We start from the raw sequence: 25,751 nt of genomic DNA on the forward strand, positions 1-25,751 counted from the left end.
TTGCAGTTGACCAATGGCTTTCTTTGGTAGACCAGACAGGAGAGCATTACACTAGTCAAGCCTGCTTGTAATAAACGCATGGATGAGTCTCTCTGTATCAGCCGGAGATAGAAACGGTCGCACCTTGGCAATATTCCTCAGGTGGTAAAAAGCTATTTTGGTCACATTCCTAATGTGTGATTCGAAATAGAGTTCAGAATCTAAAATGACAGCTAGGTTTTTTACCTGGTGTTTTATCTTTATTGCCTGTGAATTTAAATATGCGGCCAGATGCTCGCTTTGTGCTTTGGCTCCAATAATAACTATTTCAGTCTTGTCTTGATTTAGCTGGAGGATGTTTTGAGCCACCCAAGTATTTAAATCACTTATACAGTCTATCAAGACTGTTGGAAAATCTGGTTGAGAGAATGCCAAGAGTGTGCAAAGCTGTCATAAAGGCAAAGGGTGGCTATATGAAGAATCTCAAATAAAAAACATATTTTGATTTGTTTAACACTTTTTTGGTTACTACATGATTCCATATATGTGTTATTTCATAGTTTTGATGTCTTCACTATTATTCTACAATGTAGAAAATAGTAAAATAAAGAAAAACCCTTGAATGAGTAGGTGTTCTAAAACTTTTGACCGGTAGTGAGTGAGTGAGTGAGTGAGTGAGTGAGTGAGTGAGTGAGTGAGTGAGTGAATATATATATATATATATATATATATACATACAGTGGGGAGAACAAGTATTTGATACACTGCCGATTTTGCAGGTTTTCCTACTTACAAAGCATGTAGAGGTCTGTAATTTTTATCATAGGTACACTTCAACTGTGAGAGACGGAATCTATAACAGAAATCCAGAAAATCCCATTGTATGATTTTTAAGTAATTCATTTGCATTTTATTGCATGACATAAGTATTTGATCACCTACCAACCAGTAAGAATTCCGGCTCTCACAGACCTGTTAGTTTTTCTTTAAGAAGCCCTCCTGTTCTCCACTCATTACCTGTATTAACTGCACCTGTTTGAACTCGTTACCTGTATAAAAGACACCTGTCCACACACTCAATCAAACAGACTCCAACCTCTCCACAATGGCCAAGACCAGAGAGCTGTGTAAGGACATCAGGGATAAAATTGTAGACCTGCACAAGGCTGGGATGGGCTACAGGACAATAGGCAAGCAGCTTGGTGAGAAGGCAACAACTGTTGGCGCAATTATTAGAAAATGGAAGAAGTTCAAGATGACGGTCAATCACCCTCGGTCAGGGGCTCCATGCAAGATCTCACCTCATGGGGCATCAATGATCATGAGGAAGGTGAGGGATCAGCCCAGAACTACACGGCAGGACCTGGTCAATGACCTGAAGAGAGCTGGGACCACAGTCTCAAAGAAAATCATTAGTAACACACTACGCCGTCATGGATTAAAATCCTGCAGCGCACGCAAGGTCGCCCTGTTCAAGCCAGCGCATGTCCAGGCTCGTCTGAAGTTTGCCAATGACCATCTGGAAGATCCAGAGGAGGAATGGGAGAAGGTCATGTGGTCTGATGAGACAAAAATAGAGCTTTTTGGTCTAAACTCCACTCGCCGTGTTTGGAAGAAGAAGAAGGATGAGTACAACCCCAAGAACACCATCCCAACTGTGAAGCATGGAGGTGGAAACATCATTCTTTGGGGATGCTTTTCTGCAAAGGGGACAGGACGACTGCACCGTATTGAGGGGAGGATGGATGGGGCCATGTATCGCGAGATCTTGGCCAACAACCTCCTTCCCTCAGTGAGAGCATTGAAGATGGGTCGTGGCTGGGTCTTCCAGCATGACAACGACCCGAAACACACAGCCAGGGCAACTAAGGAGTGGCTCCGTAAGAAGCATCTCAAGGTCCTGGAGTGGCCTAGCCAGTCTCCAGACCTGTACCCAATAGAAAATCTTTGGAGGGAGCTGAAAGTCCGTATTACCCAGCGACAGCCCCGAAACCTGAAGGATCTGGAGAAGGTCTGTATGGAGGAGTGGGCCAAAATCCCTGCTGCAGTGTGTGCAAACCTGGTCAAGACCTACAGGAAACGTATGATCTCTGTAATTGCAAACAAAGGTTTCTGTACCAAATATTAAGTTCTGCTTTTGTGATGTATCAAATACTTATGTCATGCATTAAAATGCAAATTAATTACTTAAAAAAATCATACAATGTGATTTGCTGGATTTTTTTTCTCCAGATTCCGTCTCTCACAGTTGAAGTGTACCTATGATAAAAATTACAGACCTCTACATGCTTTGTAAGTAGGAAAATCTGCAAAATCGGCAGTGTATCAAATACTTGTTCTCCCCACTGTATGTATGTATGTATGTATATATGTATGTATGTATATATGTATATATGTATATATGTATATATGTATATATATATGTATATATGTATATATATATATATATATATATATATATATATATATATATATATATATATATATATATATATATATATATATATATATATATATATATATATATATATATATATAAATCCTCATCAATCTACACACAATACAATTTTTTGCAAACAGAAATACCTTATTTGCATAAGTATTCAGAACCTTTGATATGAGATTTGAAATTGAGCTCAGGTGCATCCTGTTTCCATTGATCATCCTTGAGATGTTTCTACAACTTGATTGGAGTCCACCTGTGGTAAATTCAATTGATTGGACATGATTTGGAAACACACACCTGTCTAATAATAATAATAATAATAATATGCCATTTAGCAGACGCTTTTATCCAAAGCGACTTACAGTCATGTGTGCATACATTTTTACTTATGGGTGGTCCCGGGGATCGAACCCACTACCCTGGCGTTACAAGCGCAATGCTCTACCAATTGAGCTACAGAGGACCTCTATATAAGGTCCCAGAGTTGACAGTGCATGTCAGAGCAAAAACCAAGTCATGAAGTCGAAGGAATTGTCCGTAGAGTTCCGAGACAGGATTGTGTTGAGGCACAGATCTGGGGAAGGATACCAAAACATTTCTGCAGCATGGAAGGTCCCCAAGAACACAGTGGCCTCCATCATTCTTAAATGGAAGAAGTTTGAAACCACCAAGACTCTTCCTAGAGCTGATTGACTGGCCAAACTGAGCAATAGGGGGAAAGGGCCTTGGTCAGGGAGGTGACCAAGAACCCGATGGTCACCCTGACAGAGCTCCAGAGTTCCTCTGTGGAGATGGGAGAACCTTCCAGAAGGACAACCATCTCTGCAGCACTCCACCAATCAGGCCTTTATGGTAGAGTGGCCAGACGGAAGCCACTCCTCAGTAAAAGGCACATGACAGCCCACTTGGAGTTTTCCAAAATGCACCTAAAGGACTCTGACTATGAGAAACAAGATGATTTGGTTTGATGAAACCAAGATTGAACTCTTTGGTCTGAATGCCAAGCATGACGTCTGGAGGAAACCAGACACTGCTTAACCCTACGGTGAAGCATGGTGGTGGCAGCATCATGCTGTGGGGATGTTTTTCAGCAGCAGGGACTGGGAGACTAGTCAGGATTGAGGAAAAGATTAGCGGAGCAAAGTACAGAGAGATCCTTGATGAAAACCTCAGACTGGGGCGAAGGTACACCTTCCAACAGGACAACGACCCTAAGCACACAGCCAAGACAACTCAGGAGTGGCTTTGTGACAAGTCTCTGAATGTCCTTGAGTGGCCCAGCCAGAGCCCGGACTTGAACCCGATCGAACATCTCTAGAGAAACCTGAAAATAGCTATGTAGCAACGCTCCCCAACCAACCTGACAGAGATTGAGAGGATCTGCAGAGAAGAATGGGAGAAACTCCCAAAATACAGGTGTGCCAAGCGTGTAGCGTCATACCCAAGAAGACTCAAGGCTGTAATCTCTGCCAAGGTGCTTCAACAAAGTACTGAGTAAAGGGTCAGAATATTATTTATTTTGTAACATAACAAAATGTGGAAAAGGTTAAGGGGTCTGAATACTTTCCGAATGCACTGTATTTCAATAGAAAGCCCCTTGGTAATAACCAGGTCTAGAGTATGGCCGCGGTTATGGTTGGGTCCAGTAACATGTTGGATAAAGTCCAAAAGAGTCATAAATTCAATGGCCTTGGAGTCAGTCTTTGTCAACATGAATATTAAAATCGCCCAACACAATGATTTGATCATAGTTCTCAAGGACAATAGACAATAGTTCAAAGAAATCATGAAAGAATGTAGGGTAGTGCTTTGGTGGCCTTTACAGTGTTATAGCAGCACTGGTGGCTGACATTTAAACAGTATAGCATGATGCTCAAAAGACCCAAAGTCGCTAAATGAAATGTCCTTAAAGCTGAGAGCATTATTAAAAATAGAGGCTGTTCCCCCCACCCTTTTTCCCTTTTCTGATAGAGTATGAAAAGCTGTAATCCGGGGGGGAGGCTTCAATAAGTGCGCCACTACAGTCTTTAGATAGCCATGTTTCAGTGAGAAACATGCAATCAACTTTGCGCTCAGTAACAAGGTCATTCACGAGAAAGGTTTTACTAGTGATTGCTATAACATTTAAAAGTGCCATATTTAATGAGTGTGGGCCACTCTTGCCCCTGGGGCATCTGCCTCGAGGTAATCAATGGAATAACAATCACATTTTCTGACAGTCTCCAATCTATCACAATGCTAGGATATGACAGTTTGTATACACTCACTAGAAGGCAGAGATAGAGGAACATAAATTAGGTTACTCACAATGACCATGGTGCCATTTCTACAGGAGTTGATATGCTTGCCAAGTCCTCTGTTACTTATTCTGACAGGGAGGACTGGAGCAATACCAGACCCTGTCCGTCAGTCTCTAAAGCAGGTTGCGATGTTGCTGGAAGTAATCCTGGAACCCCTGCGTTTAGGGTGAATCCTGTCTCTTTTAAAAAGTGCTTGCTCAAATCAAATTTCATTGGTCACATACACATATTTAGCAGATGTTATTGCGAGGGTAGCGAAATGGTTGCTCCCACAGCAAATCAAAGTTGTCACAAAAGGAGACATTCCTGTCATTGCAGAGTTTCCTGGTACTCGTTTAGGGCAAAGAGTCGGCTGAAACGTTCTGAACTCCTTCGATAGCACGGGAGGGGGCCAGGGATAATTATTATCTTCCCTGTGCTAGCGAGGGTGTTAAAAAATGTTTGTAGTCCTCCCTCAGTTCCTCAGATTGCCTAAAGCGAAGGTCGTTAAAACCTACTTGAGTGACGATGGTGTCAATATTGGAGTAGTTGGCCAGAACCGTGGGCAGGAGGGAGTTGACGTCATGGACACAGGCTCCTGGGTGACAGTGGACCTTGGTCGGTCCACAGACCGTAGGCAGGCCAAAATCTCTCACCATCGAGCAGCCCACAATGATGGTGCTCGTGATGGAATCCGATGGGGAAGGAAGAGGGGGAGCGGGCTGGGACAGCCTCGGGTTGATGGCGTCGGAAACCCCAGGATGGTGGAAGATGGCCCGAGACCCTTCGGTCTTGAGTCAGTGACCTGCTGAACTGTGGTGGCCGTGGGGAGGGTGCCACTGGGCAGCCGCTGGCTGGTGGTATACTCCCAGGATCTGTGCTGACTCCCGGGGATGTTAGGTCCGTCTCAAGCGGGGCAAAGCTGTTTAATAACTGGATTGGATCTTCTCGGATAGATTAAGGGTGGCCAGACTGCCTTCCTAATCTCCCACGCCTTGCGAATATCCAGTCTCCCATGGGCCGCAGAGTTGAGCTTAACATCTGTCTGTTGGATTGGGACAGATCAATGCCGCCCGACTCAGACAGGTTTGCTATAGGAGGCATTTATAATGGAGATTCGGTTTGCCTGGGCTACAGCAAGGTCAGTGTACTTAGAAAGCAGGTTATCCTTTTCTCGCAGCTGAGCGAGCAGCCGGATGATCTCTTGCATTAGGGCAGACAAATCCCTGTCCACTTTTCAGTTCCACCTTATCTTTATCTTGTGATTGTGTGGAAATCATCTCACACCTAAAGCATTAGTGCCCAGCCGTGAATAAAAACACAGGTGAGCTAGCACTGCTAGCATTAGCCTGCTCTGTTTTCATGACGGGTAGCAGCTAACTGCTACTTAACAGAAATCCGGAACACAAACTTACAGTCCCAGCCGTAAAGGCTAACCGCGTTGCGGAATCTGTCGCAATAAAAACTTTAGCTATGATTAAAAACTATTTAACCAATTACAGTCTAAGCCCCGGGGGGGGGGGGGGGGTTCTACTAAACTATATGGAATTGTTTTAAGAAGGATAATTTTGCTATTTGAAGTGCGACATCGGCGGATATGGTGGATTGAGACGCATCCAATGCAAAAAAACAAACCCAGATATCTCTCGTTAAACTGACAGATGTTTATGGGGATTTTTTTATTATGATAATAATTAGATTTCCATGGGGGTGCGGACATTGACTCTAGAGGGTTAATCAAAACTATTTCATAGAAACAACAAACCGAGTCTAGACACTCTTCTGTTGCACGCTTGGTTGACATCTGTTGCGTGAAACACAAGGCCAAATCTAGACTGGAATTGCTTACCAAGAAGACAGTGAATGTTCCTGAGTGGCCGAGTTACAGTTTTGACTTAAATCTATGGCAAGACCTGAAAATGGTTGTTTAGCAATGATCAACAACCAATTTGACAGAGCTTAAAGGATAAAAAAAAAAAAGAATGGATGGGGAAATGTTACACAATCCAGGTGTGGAGTCCTCTTAGACTTACCCAGAAAGACTCACAGCTGTAATCGCTGCCAAAGGTGCTTCTACAAAGTATTGACTCAGGGATGTGAATACTCAGGGGTGTGAATACTAAATTATATATTTCTGTATTTCATTTTCAATACATTTGCGCACATTTCTAAAAGCATGTTTTCACTTTGTCATTATGAGGTATTGTGCGTAGATGGGTGAGATTTTTAAATTTTTTATCCATCTTGAATTCAGGCTATATCAACAAAAAGTGGAATAAGTCAAGGAGTATGAATACTTTCTGAAGGCACTGTATTAAAACTATAGTTCCTCACAGTAAGCTATTTGAAAAATCTTTCCAACAATCTCCCCCTCGATAATCACCAATCCTCGGTATGAAAGAGCAATGGAAGTTATAGGACTACTGATACATTGGCCTATAGGCTATGAGTTCAATGCTCTCATTTCTTTAGCCGCCAATGGATCATGGTGTATCAATGTGTCCATATGGCAGAGGCTGGTGATCTCTAATTAGTTGACTTTTAACTTTTAGATTTGTATCATTTTAATTCAGATATTTATTATTAACCACGTGACAATGATTTTGAGAAACAAAAACATTATTATGGAAATGAAACTGTTCCACGAAAATGTGCATATGAAAATCATAACTGCCACGCAAAACAGTAGAAATGGTAGGATAAATTGTAAGCTTACACAAACTTGAAACTCACGCGCCGCCTATGAAGTCTTTAAAATAATTGCCTCCACGTTTTCATGGTCAGATTTTGCCTATAGGCTACTTTGAAGCAAGGTAAGACATGCCTCATAATATGAAAGAAAACATTCAGGTTTCAAACAATTAAGTATGTTTTCAAAATGCATACTGCCTCCAGCTCACATTGTAAAGTGGCGGGTGACGCGCTGATAGCCTGTTGCCTGCACTAGCTCTTTTTAATTGTGCACCAAAACTGTTTATTAACACGCAATTGCATTTAGAATTGTTGCGCACTGAATGGGCTTATAAAAGCACATATTTTACTCGTGGAGCAACCAGCTAAGGAGCTGCAGGAGAAATCCCCTCAAAATAGGGTCTGTATGTTGTGTGCGTGTGATAGATGTGTTGGATAAATAAGATACATGATGACTAATGAAAATACAGACCAATTTAATTCCACAAAATCGACTAGCATTTCCATCAATGAATAAAAAGCATTCTTTTGCAACGGGATTTTTTTGGGGGGGCCGGCAACAGTTTTATTTTATTGGCTTTTCATGTATTAATTTGTTTTACCAAAAGCTGCCAATTTCTGGCTAACAGAAACCCTGGTACATAGCTACCTCAATTAACTCATACCCCTGCACTTCGAGTTGATACTCCCTATATATAGCCATGTTCTTTTTATTCATTATTTTTATTCGTTATTCACTGTGTTTTCATTCCTTGTATCACGATTTCAATTATTTTGAAAACCAAAAATACCTTTAACTCTGCATTGTTGGAAAAGGACCCGTAAGTAAGCATTTCACTGTTAGTCTAAACCTGTTGTTTAAGATGCATGTGACAAATAAAATTGGATTGATTTGATGGCCTAGCTGCAAAGTCAAAATTGGCGACATATCATGAAAATGTATGATTAAGAAAATCTGCTTTTTGGTTAGGGTTAAGAGTAGGGCTTCCGAGTGGCGCAGCGGTCTAAGGCACTGCATCTCAGTGCTTGAGGCGTCACTACAGACCCCCTGGTTCGATTCCAGGCTGTATCACAACCGGCCGTGATTGGGAGTCCCATAGGGCGGCGCACAATTGGCCCAGCGTCGTCCGGGTTTGGCCGGTGTAGGCCGTCATTGTAAATAAGAATTTGTTCTTAACTGACTTGCCTAGTTAAATAAAGGTAACATTAAAATAAATACAAATGGTTAAGGTTAGGATTAGTTTGAAAATCACATTTTTTCAATATATATTTTTCTACTTCTTGCTTTGCAGCTAACCCTAACCCGATAGTGACAACCAATTGCCTTGGCAAACATGAAACAAACTGCTTTCGAAGTGGTTTGCGGGTCAACTCCCTGGGACTATACCTTTGGCCACTCGGAGAAGGAGTAGAGGGCTTTCTCCTGCAGCAGCTGGGCGATGGTGGGCTCTCGCACGTCCTGCAGACTGTCAGGCATCTCACACATGGACATGGGGGCTGCAAACCGTGCCACCTCTACATAGCTGTCCACCACGGAGGCTGTGGAGAAAGACAGTGATTCAATGCACAACACAAGATCTCAACTACAGGGCATCCAGAGAAGGTGAGTGGAAAGGTCATTTTCAATGCTACATGTTTAAAGACTGCAAAAAAACTAAAAGCCACAGCAATTTTTACCATATTTAAATTGGAATCAATCTTAACTGTCTAGCTGTAGGTTATCTGGAGTTTTTCCCCCTTTTCTCTATGTCGGCTATTCCCAAACTGGGGTACGCCCAGTTAAAAGTATGCCCTCGGGGGTACGCCAAATAAAAATGTGATTCATATTTTCAAATTTCCATTTAGATTTTCCAACGGGGCTATACATTTGGGTGATGTTTTTTTCCTCACCTGAGTAGCCTCATTTCACTGCCAAACATAACATTAAACCATCTAGTGTTCAGCGAAATAACAACACAATGTCAAATACAGGTAGCCTAGTCAAATAATTAACATCCAATCACATTAACCGTTACTATTTTGCGGGAATTCCACTAACGGTCCGTATGTAGCCAAATGTAGCTGCTGCTCATTCCATTTGCTCGAAAATGGATCAATGGTAAAAAAAAAAGTATGGCCCACGTCCATAGAGACACATACCATCTCTACTGGTAGTACTGATACTACCAGCAGCACTACACCTGCACCTGTCGACGACACAAGTTGTTCTGCTTCCACGAGCACATCCAACGCTAGCATCAGAAATTCTACATTTGTTGCTAGCCCAGCTTGCACGGACACATCTCAAAACTCGATGAAACCGTCACTCTTGTGCAGACATTTAGAAACGAAACATGCCAATTTGAAAAATAAGCCACAGGAGTTTTTGGAGTGAGAATTAAGACGACTTTCGAGTAGCAAGCCATGTACAGTACCAGTCAAAAGTTTGGACACACCTACTCATTCAAGGGTTGTCTTTATTTTGACTATTTTCTACATTGTAGAATAATAGCAAAGACATCAAAACTATGAAATAACACATATGTATTCAGGTAGTAACCAAAAAATTGTTAAACAAATCAAACTATATTTTATATTTGAAATTCTTCAAATAGCCACCCTTTGCCTTGACAGCTTTGCACACTCTTGGCAGTCTCTCAACCAGCTTCACCAGGAATCCTTTTTGAAGGAGTTCCCACATATGCTGAGCACTTCTTGGCTGCCTTTCCTTCACTCTGCGGTCCGACTCATCCCAAACCATCTCAATTGGGTTGAGTTCGGGGGATTGTGGAGGCCACCTGATGCAGCACTCCATCACTCTCCTTCTTGGTAAAATATCCCTTACACAGCCTGGAGGTGTGTTAGGTCATTGTCCTGTTAAAAAACAAATAATAGTCCCACTAAGCTCAAACCAGATGGGATGGCATATCGCTGCAGAAAGCTGTGGTAGCCATGCTGGTTAAGTGTGCCTTGAATTCTAAATAAATCACAGACAGTGTCACCAGCAAAGCACCCCCACACCATAACACCTCCTTCTCCATGCTTTACGGTGGGAAATACACATGCGGAGATCATCCGTTCACCCACACCTCGTCTCACAAAGACACAGCAGTTAGAACCAAAAATCTCAAATTTGAGAATCTCAAATTTCCACTGGTCTAATGTCCATTGCTCGTGTTTATTGGCCCAAGCATGTCTCTTCTTCTTATTGGTGTCCTTTAGTAGTGGTTTCTTTGCAGCAATTCGACCATGAAGGCCTGATTCACACAGTCCCCTCTGAACAGTTGATGTTGAGATGTGTCTGTGACTTGAACTCTGTGAATAATTTATTTGGGCAGTAATTTCTGAGGCTGGTAACTCTAATGAACTTATCCTCTGCAGCAGAGGTAACTCTGGGTATTCCATTCCTGTGACGGTCCTCCTGACAGCCAGTGAATAAACTTTCAAAGTTCTTGAAATGTTCTATATTGACTGACCTAATGATGGACTATAATTTCTCTTTGCTTATTTGAGCTGTTCTTGCCATAATATGGACTTGGTCTTTTACCAAATAGGGCTATCTTCTGTATACCCCCCTACCTTGTCACAACACAACTGATAGGCTCAAACGCATTAAGAAGGAAAGAAATTCCACAAATTAACTTTTAAGAAGGCACACCTGTTAATTGAAATGCATTCCAGGTGACTACCTCATGAAGCTGGTTGAGAGAATGCCAAGAGTGTGCAAAGCTGTCATCAAGGCAAAGGGTGGCTATTTGAAGAATCTCAAATATATTTAGATTTTTTAACACTTTTCTGGTTACTACATTCCATATGTGTTATTTCATAGTTTTTATGTCTTAACTATTATTCTGCAATGTAAAAAATATTTAAAATAAAGAAAAACCCTTGAATGAGTAGGTGTGTCCAAACTTTTGACTGGTAGTGTATAAAAGCAACAGATACCATTAATAAGAAGGGGCTAGAAGCGTCTTATATGGTGAGCTACCGAGTGGCTTGGACAGGCAAGCCCCATACTATTGTGGAGGACTTAATTCTTCCTGCTGCCGCGGATATGGTTGGGACAATGCTGGGGGAAACGGCCCAAAAAACTACAGACAATGCCTTCATCAAACAACACAGTTTAATGACGCATCAGTGACATGGCAGGAGATGTTTTGAAACAATTACTGCTTTCGCATAAAAGCCAATGAATTCTATGCGTTATAGCTGGATGAGTCAGACGTGGCGGGCCTGGCACAGCTCCTGGTATATGTCCGTTACGTTTATGGGGGGAGGGGGGGGGGGTCAATTAAGGAATACATCCTCTTCTGCAAACCACTGGAAACCAGGAGAGGATAAGTACTGGACAGCTTTGTGACATCAAATGGATTTGGTGGTCAAGATGTGTTGGTTTCTATACTGATGGCGCAAAAGCCATGACAGGGAGACAATGGAGTGGTAACGCACGTGCAAGCAGTTGCTCCCGACGCCACTTGGGTATGAGAGGCTCTTGCTGTCATGGGAATGCCTGACAGCTTGAAAGACGTTTTGGACACTACAGTGAAAATGGTTAAGTTTATTAAAGCAAGGCCCCTGAACTCGTGTATTTTCTGCATTGTGCAATGATATTGGCAGCGACCATGTAACGCTTTTACAACATACAGAAGTGCGCTGGTTATCAAGGGGAAAAGTATTGACACGTTTTTTTTAAATTGAGAGACGAGCTTAAAGTTTTCTTTACTGACCATCATTTTCACTTGTCTGACTGCTTGCATGACTGCTGCCTATCTGGGTGATGTTTTTTCTTGCCTGAATGATCTGAATCTAGGATTACAGGGACTCTCTGCAACTATACTCAATGTGCGGAACAAAATTGAGGCTATGATTAAGAAGTTGGAGCTCTTCTCTGTCTGCATTAACAAGGACAACACACAGGTCTTTCCATCATTGTATGATTTTTTGTGTGCAAATGAACTCAAGCTTACGGACAATGTCAAATGTGATATACCGAAGCACCTGAGTGAGCTGGGTGCGCAATTACGCAGGTACAATTACGCAGGTACACAAACAACTGGATTCGTTATCCCTTTCATGCCCTGCCTCCAGTCCACTTACCGATATCTGAACAAGAGAGCCTCATCGGAATTGCAACAAGCGGTTCTGTGAAAATTGAATTTAATCAGAAGCCACTGCCAGATTTCTGGATAGGGCTGCGCTCAGAGTATCCTGCCTTGGCAAATCGCGCTGTTAAGACACTGATGCCCTTTGCAACCACGTACCTATGTGAGAGTGGATTCTCGGCCCTCATTAGCATGAAAACTATATTCAGCAAAAAAAGATACGGCCCTTTTTCAACCCTGTCTTTCAAAGATAATTAGTAAAAATCAAAATAACTTCACAGATCTTTATTGTAAAGGGTTTAAACACGGTTTCCCATGCTTGTTCAATGAACCATAAACAATTCATGAACATGCACCTGTGGAACGGTCGTTAAGACACTAACAGCTTACAGGACGGTAGGCAATTAAGGTCACAGTTATGAAAACTTAGGACACTAAAGACGCCTTTCTACTGACTCAGAAAAACACTAAAAGAAAGATGCCCATGGTCCCTGCTCATCTGCGTGAACGTGCCTTAGGCATGCTGCAAGGAGGCATGAGGACTGCAGGTGTGGCCAGGGCAATAAATTGCAATGTCCGTATTGAGACGCATAAGACAGCGCTAAAAGGAGACAGGACGGACAGCTGATCGTCCTCGCAGCGGCAGACCACGTGTAACAACACCTGCACAGGATCGGTACATCCGAACATCACACCTGCCGGACAGGTACAGGATGCCAACAACAACTGCCCGAGTTACACCAGGAACGCACAATCCCTCCATCAGTGCTCAAACTGTCCAAAATAGGCTGAGAGAGGCTGGACTGAGGGCTTGTAGGCCTGTTGTAAGGCAGGTCCTCACCAGACATCACCGGAAACAATGTCGCCTATGGGCACAAACCCACCGTCGCTGGACCAGACAGGACTGGCAAAAAGTGCTCTTCACTGACAAGTCGTGGTTTTGTCTCACCAGGGGTGATGGTCAGATTCGCGTTTATCATCGAAGGAATGAGCGTTACACCGAGGCCTGTACTCTGGAGCGGGATCGATTTGGAGGTGGAGGGTCCGTCATGGTCTGGGGCGGTGTGTCACAGCATCATCGGACTGAGCTTGTTGTCATTGTAGGCAATCTCAACGCTGTGCGTTACAGGGAAGACATCCTCCTCCCTCATGTGGTACCCTTCCTGCAGGCTCATCCTGACATGACCCTCCAGCATGACAATGCCACCAGCCATACTGCTCGTTCTGTGCGTGATTTCCTGCAAGACAGGAATGTCAGTGTTCTGCCATGGCCAGCGAAGAGCCCGGACCTCAATCTCATTGAGCACGTCTGGGACCTATTGGATCGGAGGGTGAGGGCTAGGGCCATTCCCCCCAGAAATGTCCGGGAACTTGCAGGTGCCTTGGTGGAAGAGTGGGGTAACATCTCACTGCAAGAACTGGCAAATCTTGTGCAGTCCATGAGGAGGAGATGCACTGCAGTACTTAATGCAGCTGGTGGCCACACCAGATACTGACTGTTACTTTGATTTTGCCCCCCCCCTTTGTTCAGGGACAAATTATTCAATTTCTGTTAGTCACATGTCTGTGGAACTTGTTCAGTTTATGTCTCAGTTGTTGAATCTTGTTATGTTCATACAAATATTTACACGTGTTAAGTTTGCTGAAAATAAACGCAGTTGACAGTGAGAGGACGTTTCTTTTTTTGCTGAGTTTAAATACAGGCACAGACGGTGTGTGGAAAATGATTTAAGACAGACTCTCTCCAACACAACCAAACATTGCAGTTATGTGCATCCTTTCAAGCACACCCTTCTCATTAACCTGTGGTGAGTTATTCACAATTTCTGATGACCAAATAAGGTTTCATATGTAAGACGGCTAAATAAAGAGCAAAATGATTCATTATTATAATATTATTATTTGTGCCCTGGTCCTACAAGAGCTCTTTGTCACTTCCCACGAGCCGGGATGTGACAAAAACTCACACTCATTCTTATGTTTAATAAATGTATCGTATAGTGTGTGTGGCAGGCTTACAATGCTGGCAAAAAACAACATTTGAGAGTGCACTGACCCTGGTGCTAGAGGGGGTACGCAGCTGGAGGTTGAATGTTTGAAGGGGTACGGGACTATAAAAAGTTTGGGAACCACTGCTCTATGTATTGTACCTTCTTTTTGTCCAGCTCATATTACCATTTTGGATGTGTGTAAAACTCTCTCCTTTCATTACCTGGGGTTTGGGGCCTCTCCTCGATCTCGTCCTTCACCTCCAGCAGCACCTCTGTCTGCTCCAGTTTGGGTGTGAGGACAGTGCTGTCGGGCTCCAGGATGTCCGACTTGCTCTCAGAGCTCTCTGGGTCCAGAGGGAACTCCAGTTTGATCTGTGCCACTCCCGCCACGCGTGGGGACAGTGGTGGCTTAGGCTGGGACGTGGGGAATGAGGGGGATGGGGGCAGAGAGTCTGTTGCGTCAACAGTGGGGAGTGTGTGTTCGCTGAAAGTGCTCTCTGCTTCGGCAGGCCCCTCAGAGGCCCCTTCTGGTTCTACGTCGTACTGCTCCTCCAATGGCCCTGCGAACGGTCCTTCTGGTGCTGGGTCTTTACAAGAGTCTTCCAGAGGCCCCTCCACTGGTTCCTCCTCCTGGGGATCCATTGGTGACATCTCCAAGGGTTCTTCAAACTGCCCCTCTAGAAGCCCCTCCTCCTCTGGCCCTAAGGCCATGTCCCTTTCTAAAGTCTCTTCCCCTGGCCCCTCTAGAGCCGCCTCAAGTGACTCCACTGGAGAGCCCATCCCCGTCCCCTCGCAGGCCCCCTCGAAGGGCTCCTCTTGGGGAGAGTCCTCGCATGGTATACCTGAGGCTTCCAGGCCCTGCTCCGGCCCCACCAGACACAGACTGTCTACAGACATCTCTTTGTCAAACTCAAAGGCCACATCATTCTCAGCCTCTCTCTCCTTGGGGCAGGGCATGTGGGTGACGGCGTCCGAATCGCTCAGCTTCTCCTCTAGCTCCTCGGCATCACCCTGGTGGTGGTGGGGGTGCAAGGTCATATGGGACAGCGACAGGGGCGGAGGGGGGACGTAGGGTGGAGGGCAGCTGGTGGAGAGGTCGGTGTGCTTCTCAGCAGGCTCCTCCTCGCTCACACCAATGTCCTTGAACAGCATAAAACAAGAGGGCAGCGGCTCCCCTGGGTCACTACGGGAGGATGGGATACCCAGGCAGTCATCAAGCACTCCCCCTGCTCTGTCTTCCCTTCCCCCATCTCCCCGCTGCTCTTCGGTGTCCAGGAACTCAGTCTCAAGGGCGGGCGCCCCCAGGATGGGGTCAGCCTCGTTGAACATGTCCGCGGCGCCGGTGTGGTCCGTGCTCTCCCAGGGCGCCTGCAGCTCCTGGTCCAGCTCCAGCAAGGGCGCCATCAGGCCCGTCTCCTCAGAGGAGCCCTGCTCACCCACCAGCACGTCGCTGCGCAGCTTGCTCGAGATGATAGGGTCCATGTCGGCTGACTGCTCGCCGTTCAGCTCCCCCTGCACACCATACGAGTTGAGCATGCTCTGGCCGCCCTGCGCAGAGTTGAAGGGGAACCCGTTGAAGGCCTCCTTGGCAGACTTGCCATGGAGGGAATCTGAGGCCAGGCCCTCTTGCTGCAGTGAGGCCAGCTCCAAGGACTCGTCCAGAGGGGGGCAGTCCAGGAAGCCCTCCCTGGGCCCAGACACCATACCTAGGCTGCCCCCGGAATCCTTGCCCACTATCTCTGGCGGGTGACCATGGACGTGGATGTGCGGGTGAGAATGTGCATGGATCGACGAGGAGGAGGGGGTGGCTGGGTGGTGGTACTCCGGCGGCTGGGGAGAGTGGCATTGGCCGAGGCCTGTCTCGTACAGGCAGCAGGGGTGGAGGTGGGGTGAGGGGGCCATACCTGCGTGGTGCACCCCAGGATGGTAGCCCTGGTGATTCTCCTTCTGGACGTAGTTGCGGTGGGCCTCCAGGAAGGAGAGTTGCGGGTCGTTGAGGATGTAGTAGTCGGTGCGGCTGAGGCCGTGGCGGGCTGCCCCAATCAGGAGGTCGCGGTCGTGTTTGCCACACTCCCACCACACGGGCAGGTAAAGGCTGGGCCGACACAGTTGCAGCCGTGGACCCAGCAGCGGGTGGCGCAGCACCTGCTCCCTGACCTTGCGCAGCAGCTCGATGCGGTAGAGTGTGCGTGCTGCTCGCTCCTCCGTGATGGGCTCCACAAACAGATTGTGGTCCAGAGGCCCTGACAGACAGATGGAGAGGGCTTACTTTCATATAATTGTATCATTCAAATCACCCCATTGCAATATCACTACTATTGTAAAAATAATACTGTCATAAATCTACTAACCTCCACCTATCTTTCCCCATGCTTTTGAAAGCACCGCTAAAATACACAAAAAAATCTATAAAGTGAACTCTCTCTTTAAGACACTTTCCTTTGGCAGAGACTTTTGTTAAAGGTTGAGTAAGTTGTTTTAGAAGCTTGGAGGATGCATTACTAACCAACAACAGCTGCAAATCCCAATAAAACAACATCACGTAATTACTTACCTTGCTTTGTCTAACTACACTATTTTGAATCTAGAAAATATGTTTTGTGGTTCTAAGTGGAGTATTTATTTAGTTTCATAGCACAAAAGTATTCTAGCAAGTTTATCACATTGGCTTTAGCCACAGTTGGCGCAGCCCTGCCTGGGCAAGTGTAGGGTGATTGCCTAGCAACATGTGCCTCAGAAGGGAGGCAACGTTAGCATAGCTACAAATTCCCATGTTTCCATGCTAGATTCTGACCAAACAATTAGCTCGACAGGTAAAATGCCTTTAAAAAAAAAAACGATTTCAACTAATAGCAAGATTTACCTAACAAAATAACTACATTATGGCATTCCCTAGGGTTTAAACATTCTGGTTGGATGATTACTGATTTCCTGCATATTCCTGGATTTTTAGAAACCTGGGGATTTTGGGAAAGGTACCGGTATTTTGCAACCCTAGCAGTGACTAACCAACTATTTACATATTATAGAAATGTGGGTATATTTGTGGATGAAATTCCTACTTATTGCACCTTTAAAGGGTAAGCTCTCTTGCTCTGCCTCCTGTGGAGTAGTTACCTTCGTCCTTCCTGGGGGGCAATCTGCAGGCGGTGCGGCACATGGACACAAAGCTGCTGAAGTATCTCTCCAGGCTCTCGTCCGTTTTCCTCTCCAGCCGGGCGAAGGATCGGAACTGACTCCAGTCAAAGGTTTTCTTCTCTGGGTCGTACACCACGCCGAACGACGACACTGTGCGGTAGAAATCTGCTTGCTCACGCCGTGTCCACCTGCTCACAAAAACACAGGCCTACCATTAGCCTTTTATCAGGGGGACATGCACTGACCATGTGACTGCCGAAGGAGGCAGCTGTGGGTATCTCACCCAAAAGCCATCTGGTTTCAGAAAGACACATTGAAGTCACATTTCTTAATCCAAATGAAGACATTTCTGACTTCATTTTTATATTTTGTCTTTGACACGCACAATATTTTAGGGCCACAAACAAGGAACCAGTCCAATTTCATCCCCTAGCCCAGCAGGTGTTCATAGATCTTGAAGGATATGCTTTGTGAAAGTTAGCTTATAGGAAAGGTAGCATCGTATTGCTAAGATATACCCAGGCCTTATAGGAAAGGTAGCATCGTATTGCTAAGATATACCCAGGCCTTATAGGAAAGGTAGCATCGTATTGCTAAGATATACCCAGGCCTTATAGGAAAGGTAGCATCGTATTGCTAAGATATACCCAGGCCTTACAGAACGGTGAACATAGAGGGGGGTAAGGGGCTAGGAACCGAAAGGGACATAATGTAGGGGATCAATGACATCACCCACCTTTGCTCTGACATCATCACCCACCTTCTCTGCCACTCCAGGAAGAGAGGGTCAGGTTTGGCAGCGGCTGCCGTGCAGCGCCTAAGCTCCTCCCCCAGTTGCCAGGACATCGGCCCCGGGCCCGCCCCTGGCAGTAAGAAGTCATGACGCAAGGGCTCGCGCCGCATGAAGCGCTGGTAAGCTGTGATGAGGCGACGCAGCCTGGCGGTAAGGTTAGGGCCGGCGGGCCACAGAGGGCGACCCTTCAGCTCCATGCCCTCCTGGCCAAACCCTTCCTGGCCAAAGCCCTCCTGGCCAAAGCCCTCCTGGGCCATCTCCACTGAGAGTGTGTCTGGAAAGTAACAGAATCAGATCAAAGCTTTGTTTACATATATTCACATGCATTTTATAGTAACTTTTATAGCCATTTTTGAGATGGGAAAACTTGTTTGTTATGAAGTTAAACATTTGCTTTTTATGACAGAATGTTATGTGAAATAAATAACGTTTTGACAAAATTACACTTCCCCTGAAGGCAATCTATTTGTAGATTAACCCACGTGACACCTGCAGAAAATGATCGAGGTGGAACTTGGGAGTTGATAAAACTCCTATAATCTATATGCACTCACAGATTCTCCAGTTTGTAAGGTGTTTCATTCAAAAATACACGTTGAAAGGTAGCTGAACACTCACCTTGAACAACACTGTCATGCTTGTCCATTGCATCATTGCTGGAGCCGGTTTCATCCTTTTGGAGCAAAAATAGACGATATAACTTCACAACTCAACCTTTTTAGATACTAAATCCTTAAATCCTTCATTTTCATTTAGCTGAGTCACTCGAGAGTCCATACCTTATTATCAACCCTTTCCATTCCTCCCTCCTCTTGCTTGCTTTCAGGATCGTCTTTCATGTCATCACTTTTGCAATTACTAATAAGAAGCAACAATTAAGATAGACCAAAGTTATATCACTTGCTCCATCACCAGAGTCAGCTTGACCACCCAGGATGTATTAATGTATTTAGGGGAACTAGATTGAGGTATTGCTGATACATTACATTTTGGGGCATGCAGACATTGGTTGACATATTGGGGCATGCAGACATCGGTTGACATTTTGGGGCATGCAGACATCGGTTGACATTTTGGGGCATGCAGACATCGGTTGACATTCACATTCGTACACAGCACCTGAGATTCGGTACTGGGGATGTTCATAATACTGTATGCCATCCTTCAAATAAGACTTGTGCCCTATGGTAAGGCTGAGGTGGTTCTTGCCTGTCAGTGAGGTCAGCCACCACCTCTCCTCCACTCTGCTCGGCTGAGAGCGCCGTGACGTCAGGCATGCCCACCAGCTCCAAGAAGCACAGCTCTGGGTCGGCCCGCATGGCGTTGTACCGCTCGTACCCTGAGGAGACACCAGGGTTACTGAGCGCCGATGGTGATGACGGCAGTGGCTTTAGACTTAAATCTACCGTTAACATAAAATGTAAGATCAATTTATCAATGACTAATAACTGTGATATGTGGTAGGCCAGTAATTACCAATCCTGATCCAAGATTTACAGGGTGAGCTACAGGCTTATAGAGATTCTCCGGTACTTTTGTATACTTTTTAGCCAGTAGTTCTGAAAGTAGAGCTCACGAGTAATAAGTGGTCCTGAAAATTGCATATTACGTCACATATGTGCAGATACAGTATGTGCACCAAGTCATTACTCTCGCTCTGCTGTGTGTGCATCTTGCTAGCTGTCACTCAAATGGCTGAAGATCATTGTCTAGAACTCAAATTGCTAGGGGGCTGGCCCAATTGATGAAAATGGTGCAGCACAGCTTCCAGAAAAACAGTCACTATCAAACTAGTAATTGAGGTAAAACAGTATGTCTTTAAAAGCGGACTCTAATCCACTGATCATCAGGACCTTGATTAGTTGAATAAGGTGTTTTCGTGCTGTCTTCGAATAAAGGCTTGCACACCCTGAAATTCTCTAGAACCAAGGTTGATGTGTGATCTTTTGAAATGGATAAACCATGACTTCAATATACTGTAACATAAAATACACTGCACAAAAACATATACGCAACATGTAAAGTGTTGGTCCCATGTTTCATGAGCTGAAATAAAAGATCCCATAAAGTTTCCGTACGTACAAAAAGCTTAAGCTTGTGCACAAATTAGTTTACCTCCTTGTTAGTGAGCATTTCTCCTTTGCCAAGATAATCCATCCACCTGACAGGTGTGGCATATCAAGAAGCTGATTAAACAGCATATCATTACACAGGTGCACCTTGTGCTGGGGACAAGAAAAGGCCACTAAAACGTGCAGTTTGGTCACACAACAAAATACCACAGATGTCTTACGTTGAGGGAGCGTGCAATTGCCATGCTGACTACAGGAATGTCCATCAGAGCGGTTGCCAGAGAATGAAATGTAAATTTTTCTACCGACGTCGTTTTAGAGAATTTGGCAGTACGTCCAACCGGCCTCACAACCGCAGACCATGTGTAACCACGCCAACACAGGACCTCCAGATCCGGCTTCTTCACTAGCGGGATCGTCTGAGACCAGCCACCCGGACAGCTGATGAAACTGTGGGTTTGCACAACTGAAGAATTTCTGCACACTGTCAAAACCGTCTCAGGTAAGCTTATTTGTGCTCGTCGTCCGACCCAGGGTCTTGACCTGACTGCAGTTCAGCGTTGTAACCGACTTCAGTGGGCAAATGCTCACTGGCCATTGGCAAGCTGGAGAAGTGTGGTCTTCACGAATGAATCCCGGTATCAACTGTACCGGGCAGATGGCGTCGTGTGGGCGAGCGGTTTGCTGATGTCAACATTGAAAACTGAGTGCACCATGGTGGCGGTGGGGTTATGGTATGGGCAGGCATAAGCTACGGACAACAAACACAATTGCGTTTTATCGATGGCAATTTGAAGGCACAGAGATACCTGATGAGATCCTGAGGCCAATTATCGTGCCATTCATCCGCCGCCATCACCTCGTTTTAGCATGCTAATGCACGGCCCCATGTTGCAAGGTCATGTACACAATTCCTGGAAGCTGAAAATGTCCCAGTTCTTCCATGGCTTGCATTCTCACCAGACATGTCACCCATTGAGCATGTTTGGGATCATCTGGATCGACGTGTACAATGGCGTGTTCCAGTTCCCGCCAATATCCAGCAACTTCACACAGCCATTGAAGAAGACAACATTCCACAGGCCACAATCAACAGCCTGATCAACTCTATGCGAAGGAGATGTGTCACGCTGCATGAGGCAAATGGTGGTCACACCAGATACTGACTGGTTTTCTGATTCACGCCCCTACTTTTTTTTTTTTTTTTTTTGGTATCTGTGACCAACAGATGCATACCTTTATTCACAGTCATGTGAAATCCATAGATTAGGGCCTCATTTATTTATTTCAATTGACTAATTTCCTTATATGAATTGTAACTCAGTAAAATCTTTGAAATTGTTACATGTTGCATTTATATTTTTGTTCAGTGTACATAAAATTGGATTGTATAGTGAGAGCCATGAGGACCTGACAAACAGGAGACCCTAGACTAGAGGATTACCGTGTTTGTGCACTCCTATGAGGAGAGACTTATCTGCCTCTGCATCCCACCAGCCTGCTGGGATCTCGATGTAGTCGATGTCAGGCAGTGCCACCTCCAGTTTACTGCACAGATCACACACACACACAAATCAGCCATTCACTTTAGTCTGGTTTCCCGGACCTAGATAAGTAAGTGGTATGATTAATGGGTGCCCTCGTGGTGCACTTTGTACCTGGCAGGAATGCCCTCCAGGGACTGGGCAGCAGCCTCTCCCAGTACCTCCGCCTTCAGGTAGTACAGCATCCTCACCCTCAGAAGTACCCTTGGCACAACAACGCACATAACACAACACATATACCCCTCATCAGTCTCTTATTGGATAAACACCAAACCACTTAGGGCCAGTGCAGAGTTGCTAAGCATTTTCACCTGTTTTTAGGAAGAGATAAAACAAAAAGCAAAAGCTTAGTAAATCTAGCCCTTACTCCCTAGACTTCAGCACCAAAAAAAAATCATAATTTCAAATAGAACTAGACTAGTATGTATGTTTTGTAAGATTTAGCAACCTTAGGAATCCCATTCTGCATACAGGAGAACATGACTGTTCACTAACAGCTGAAAGTGAATTGTGAGGAATGGGGGACTCACTTGTTGCAGTGCTGCTTGAGGTGTTTCTTGTAGCTGTCATCATGCAGCACCACCTCTGGGTTGCAGTTGACCAGCCAGTCTGCATGCTTCATCTCGGGCACACTCAGCTGGTTCTTTAGCTTCTTACCCTTGCGTCCCCTGGGGACTGGGGCCGACAGGCCTGCTTGTGGAAAGGTTGGAATTGAACTATATCATGTAATCACCTTACTGCACACCTGTCCACATTAAAGGATAGACATTTGGAGACCATAGCAAACCATCGGAGAAGGGTGGGGATCGCTTTTATTTTTTTATGCTAAGGGATAGACAGAGTAGATACAAGATGTAATAAAGAGTAGTACAAGATGCTGAGTGTGGATTCAAACCCCCATCGCAGGGGGCCATGCATGATCTGGAGTCCGCTTTCTAGGCTATTACACCAAACTCTGGCACTACGAGTTGCTTTTCAGAGCTTGATTATTCATTTGAGTGTTGTCAACATAACTAACCATATTGCCTGTCCTCTTTCCCCCACACCATATCTGAATGAGTGAATGGCAGCTTGTATCAGGGGATGTTAGTGAGTCTCTCACCAGAGTGGTTCTGCAGGTCCTGTTTATGGCCATCCTTGGCGGGTGTGATGAGGTCCCAGATAAAGCTCTTGATCTTGTCGTCGCCCTTGTAGTGGCGCAAGCAGTAGACCAGTAGCGACCGGCACAGCACCTCAATGTCGCATTCGGCCAGTTGCCACTTGAAGCGCCCATGGGTCAGGATGTCGTTCCAGCGACCCCAGCTATGTGGGCACACGCAGAGACATGGAGTGAGTGGCATGAGGACAGAGTCAGTTGGATACAATACCTAAATACTGTACTCTAATGTAGCCTACTGTAGTGATTCCCAAAACTCCCCTCAAGTACCCCCAGCCAGTGCCACATATTTGATGTATTCCACAACTAATTTATCAACTAATCACCAAGCCCTTCACTGGTTGACCAACTGAATCAGGTGGGGTAGTACCGAAATACATAAAATAAATGGTACTTATTGGGGGTTACTTGAGATGTTTGGGAAACCTGCACACTGTAACTCTGCAGTAATTAGTAAGAGTGCTTACTAAGGTACAGTTTGAGGTACAGAGAGCACTTACATAGGGAACAATTTTTTTTTACAGTATGGCACAATAGAAAGGCTACTGAAAGTATAACTGAGAAATATAAGAGGCTGTGAAACTGACCCGAATATGAGCAGGTTCTTCTCTACACGGAAGCACTCTGCACGGAGGTAGTGCCTGCTCCTCTCGCTGAGGCGGCGGGTGCGACAGGGCCTCTCTTCTGAGTCGCTGTCCAGCTCGGAGAACTCCATCAGCTCGTCATCCTCAAACGAGTTGTAGTGACGCGTCTGCTTCCTCACACGAGGCGTGTCAATCACCAGGCTCTCCTGTCACAGACGGAGGTTCAGGTTTAGGCTTTACTGCCGGCTTGCTACGGATATGCTAGTTGTAGGTCCCAAGAAACAAAGAGTTCTGCTGTCGGATCTGACAATGAATCTCGATGGTTGTACAGTCGTCTCAGGAAAGCATATAAAAGCATATAAAAGCACCAGCTTCAAACAGCTGAAAATATACAGAACAAAAAAATAAACACAATAATCCATCCACCTGACAGGTGTGGCATATCAAGAAGTTGATTAAATAGCATGGTCATTACACAGGTGCACCTTGTGCTGGGGACAATAAAAGGCCACTCTAAAATGTGCAGTTTTGTCACACAACACAATGCCACAGATGTCTTACATTTTGAGGGAGCGTGCAATTGGCATGCTGACTGCAGGAATGTCCACCAGAGCTGTTGCCAGATCATTTAATGTTCATTTCTGTACAATGACGTTTTAGAGAATTTGGCAGTACGTCCAACCGGCCTCACAATTGTAGACCACGTGTAACCATGTCAGCCCAGGACCTTCCCAACTGGCTTCTTCACCTGCGGAATTGTCTGAGACCAGCCACCCGGACAGCCACTGGCACGCTGGGGAAGTGTGCTCTTCACGGATGAATCCCGGTTTCAACTGTACCGGGCAGATGGCAGACTGTGTATGGCGTCACGTGGGCGAGAGGTTTGCTGATGTCAACGTTGTGAACAGAGTGCCCCATGGTGGCGGTGGGGTTATGGTATGGGCAGACATAAGCTACGGACCGACGTGTATAGCATGTTCTGGATCGACGTGTACGACAGCGTGTTCCAGTTCCCGCACAGCCATTGATGAGGAGTGGGACAACATTCCACAATCAACAGCCTGATCAACTCTATTCAAATCTGTATTCTCAGTCATGTGAAATCCATAGATTAGGGATGAATACATTTCTTTCAATTGACTGATTTCCTTATAGAACTGTAACTCAGTAAAACCTTTGAAATTGTTGCATGTTGCGTTTATATTGTGTTCAGTGTACAATATTTTTGGCTATGGAAAATATATTTCACATTGGTGTAGATGGTAGAATGATTCTCTACACTATACTTGCTTGTTTTGTCACATAAACTGAAATTAGGCGAACTATTAGAATTTTTGCATCCAGGAAATGTGGAGTGATTTCTGCATTGTACACTTTTACCCCTCTAAGTCTAAGCGGGGGAGGGTTCTAAGCTAACATATGTAATTGTTTTAAAATGGTCATACCAAGTGTTATTTAGCTATTTGATTTGGAATTTTAAGACCCCTTATGGTCTAAAAAAATATATAACAAAATTATTGGATGAAACATTGAATTTGGCATTACTGCTATTAGCCAAAAAAAACGCATTGAATAAAATATTCACTACATGGAACAACAGATAGTCCAAAACTAAATCTAAAGTAAATTTGTTCTGATGTGTCCGTCCTATATCTGAGAGATATAAGAAAGATCAGGAAACATACATATACATATACATATATATATCTTTCGCATGTATTTATCCCCTTATTTTAGGCACTAAAACTATCTCCATATATAATTCCATAATTCTTTCAAACTGGTACCGGGGGCCTTCAGACAAGTGTTGTGAGGCTTGTGGGCGTCGTAGAGCAAAACGGAGAACACCATCGTGTTCGTGAGGAGTCTTTCAGTAGAGTGGTCAAAATAGTTTCTAGGCCAAACCGTTCCGACACTACATATAATTTTGTGAGAAGACCGATTTTCGGGATGTCTAATGGTCTGACAAACACCGCTGTAGCTCTGCCACCTTTCAC

General features: G+C 44.9%; 1 protein-coding gene across 1 annotated transcript in view; it reads right to left on the bottom strand.

Annotated features, from left to right (window-relative positions):
* Window positions 1–25,751, bottom strand: part of chd6 (chromodomain helicase DNA binding protein 6) — a 110,173-nt gene that overhangs the window by 19,855 nt on the left and 64,567 nt on the right. The window contains exons 21-32 of the mRNA XM_084173823.1: window positions 23,758–23,960; window positions 23,117–23,316; window positions 22,545–22,704; window positions 22,129–22,218; window positions 21,915–22,018; window positions 19,608–19,737; window positions 19,178–19,256; window positions 19,017–19,071; window positions 18,366–18,672; window positions 17,585–17,793; window positions 14,689–16,710; window positions 8,783–8,934 (exon numbers count right to left, since the gene is read on the bottom strand). Of these exons, the coding sequence (XP_084029949.1) occupies window positions 8,783–8,934; window positions 14,689–16,710; window positions 17,585–17,793; window positions 18,366–18,672; window positions 19,017–19,071; window positions 19,178–19,256; window positions 19,608–19,737; window positions 21,915–22,018; window positions 22,129–22,218; window positions 22,545–22,704; window positions 23,117–23,316; window positions 23,758–23,960 (3,711 nt within the window). The remainder of the gene's footprint in view (window positions 1–8,782; window positions 8,935–14,688; window positions 16,711–17,584; window positions 17,794–18,365; window positions 18,673–19,016; window positions 19,072–19,177; window positions 19,257–19,607; window positions 19,738–21,914; window positions 22,019–22,128; window positions 22,219–22,544; window positions 22,705–23,116; window positions 23,317–23,757; window positions 23,961–25,751) is intronic.

This window comes from Coregonus lavaretus (genome assembly GCF_964263955.1).
Source record: "Coregonus lavaretus genome assembly, chromosome: 12".
NCBI lineage: Eukaryota > Metazoa > Chordata > Actinopteri > Salmoniformes > Salmonidae > Coregonus > Coregonus lavaretus.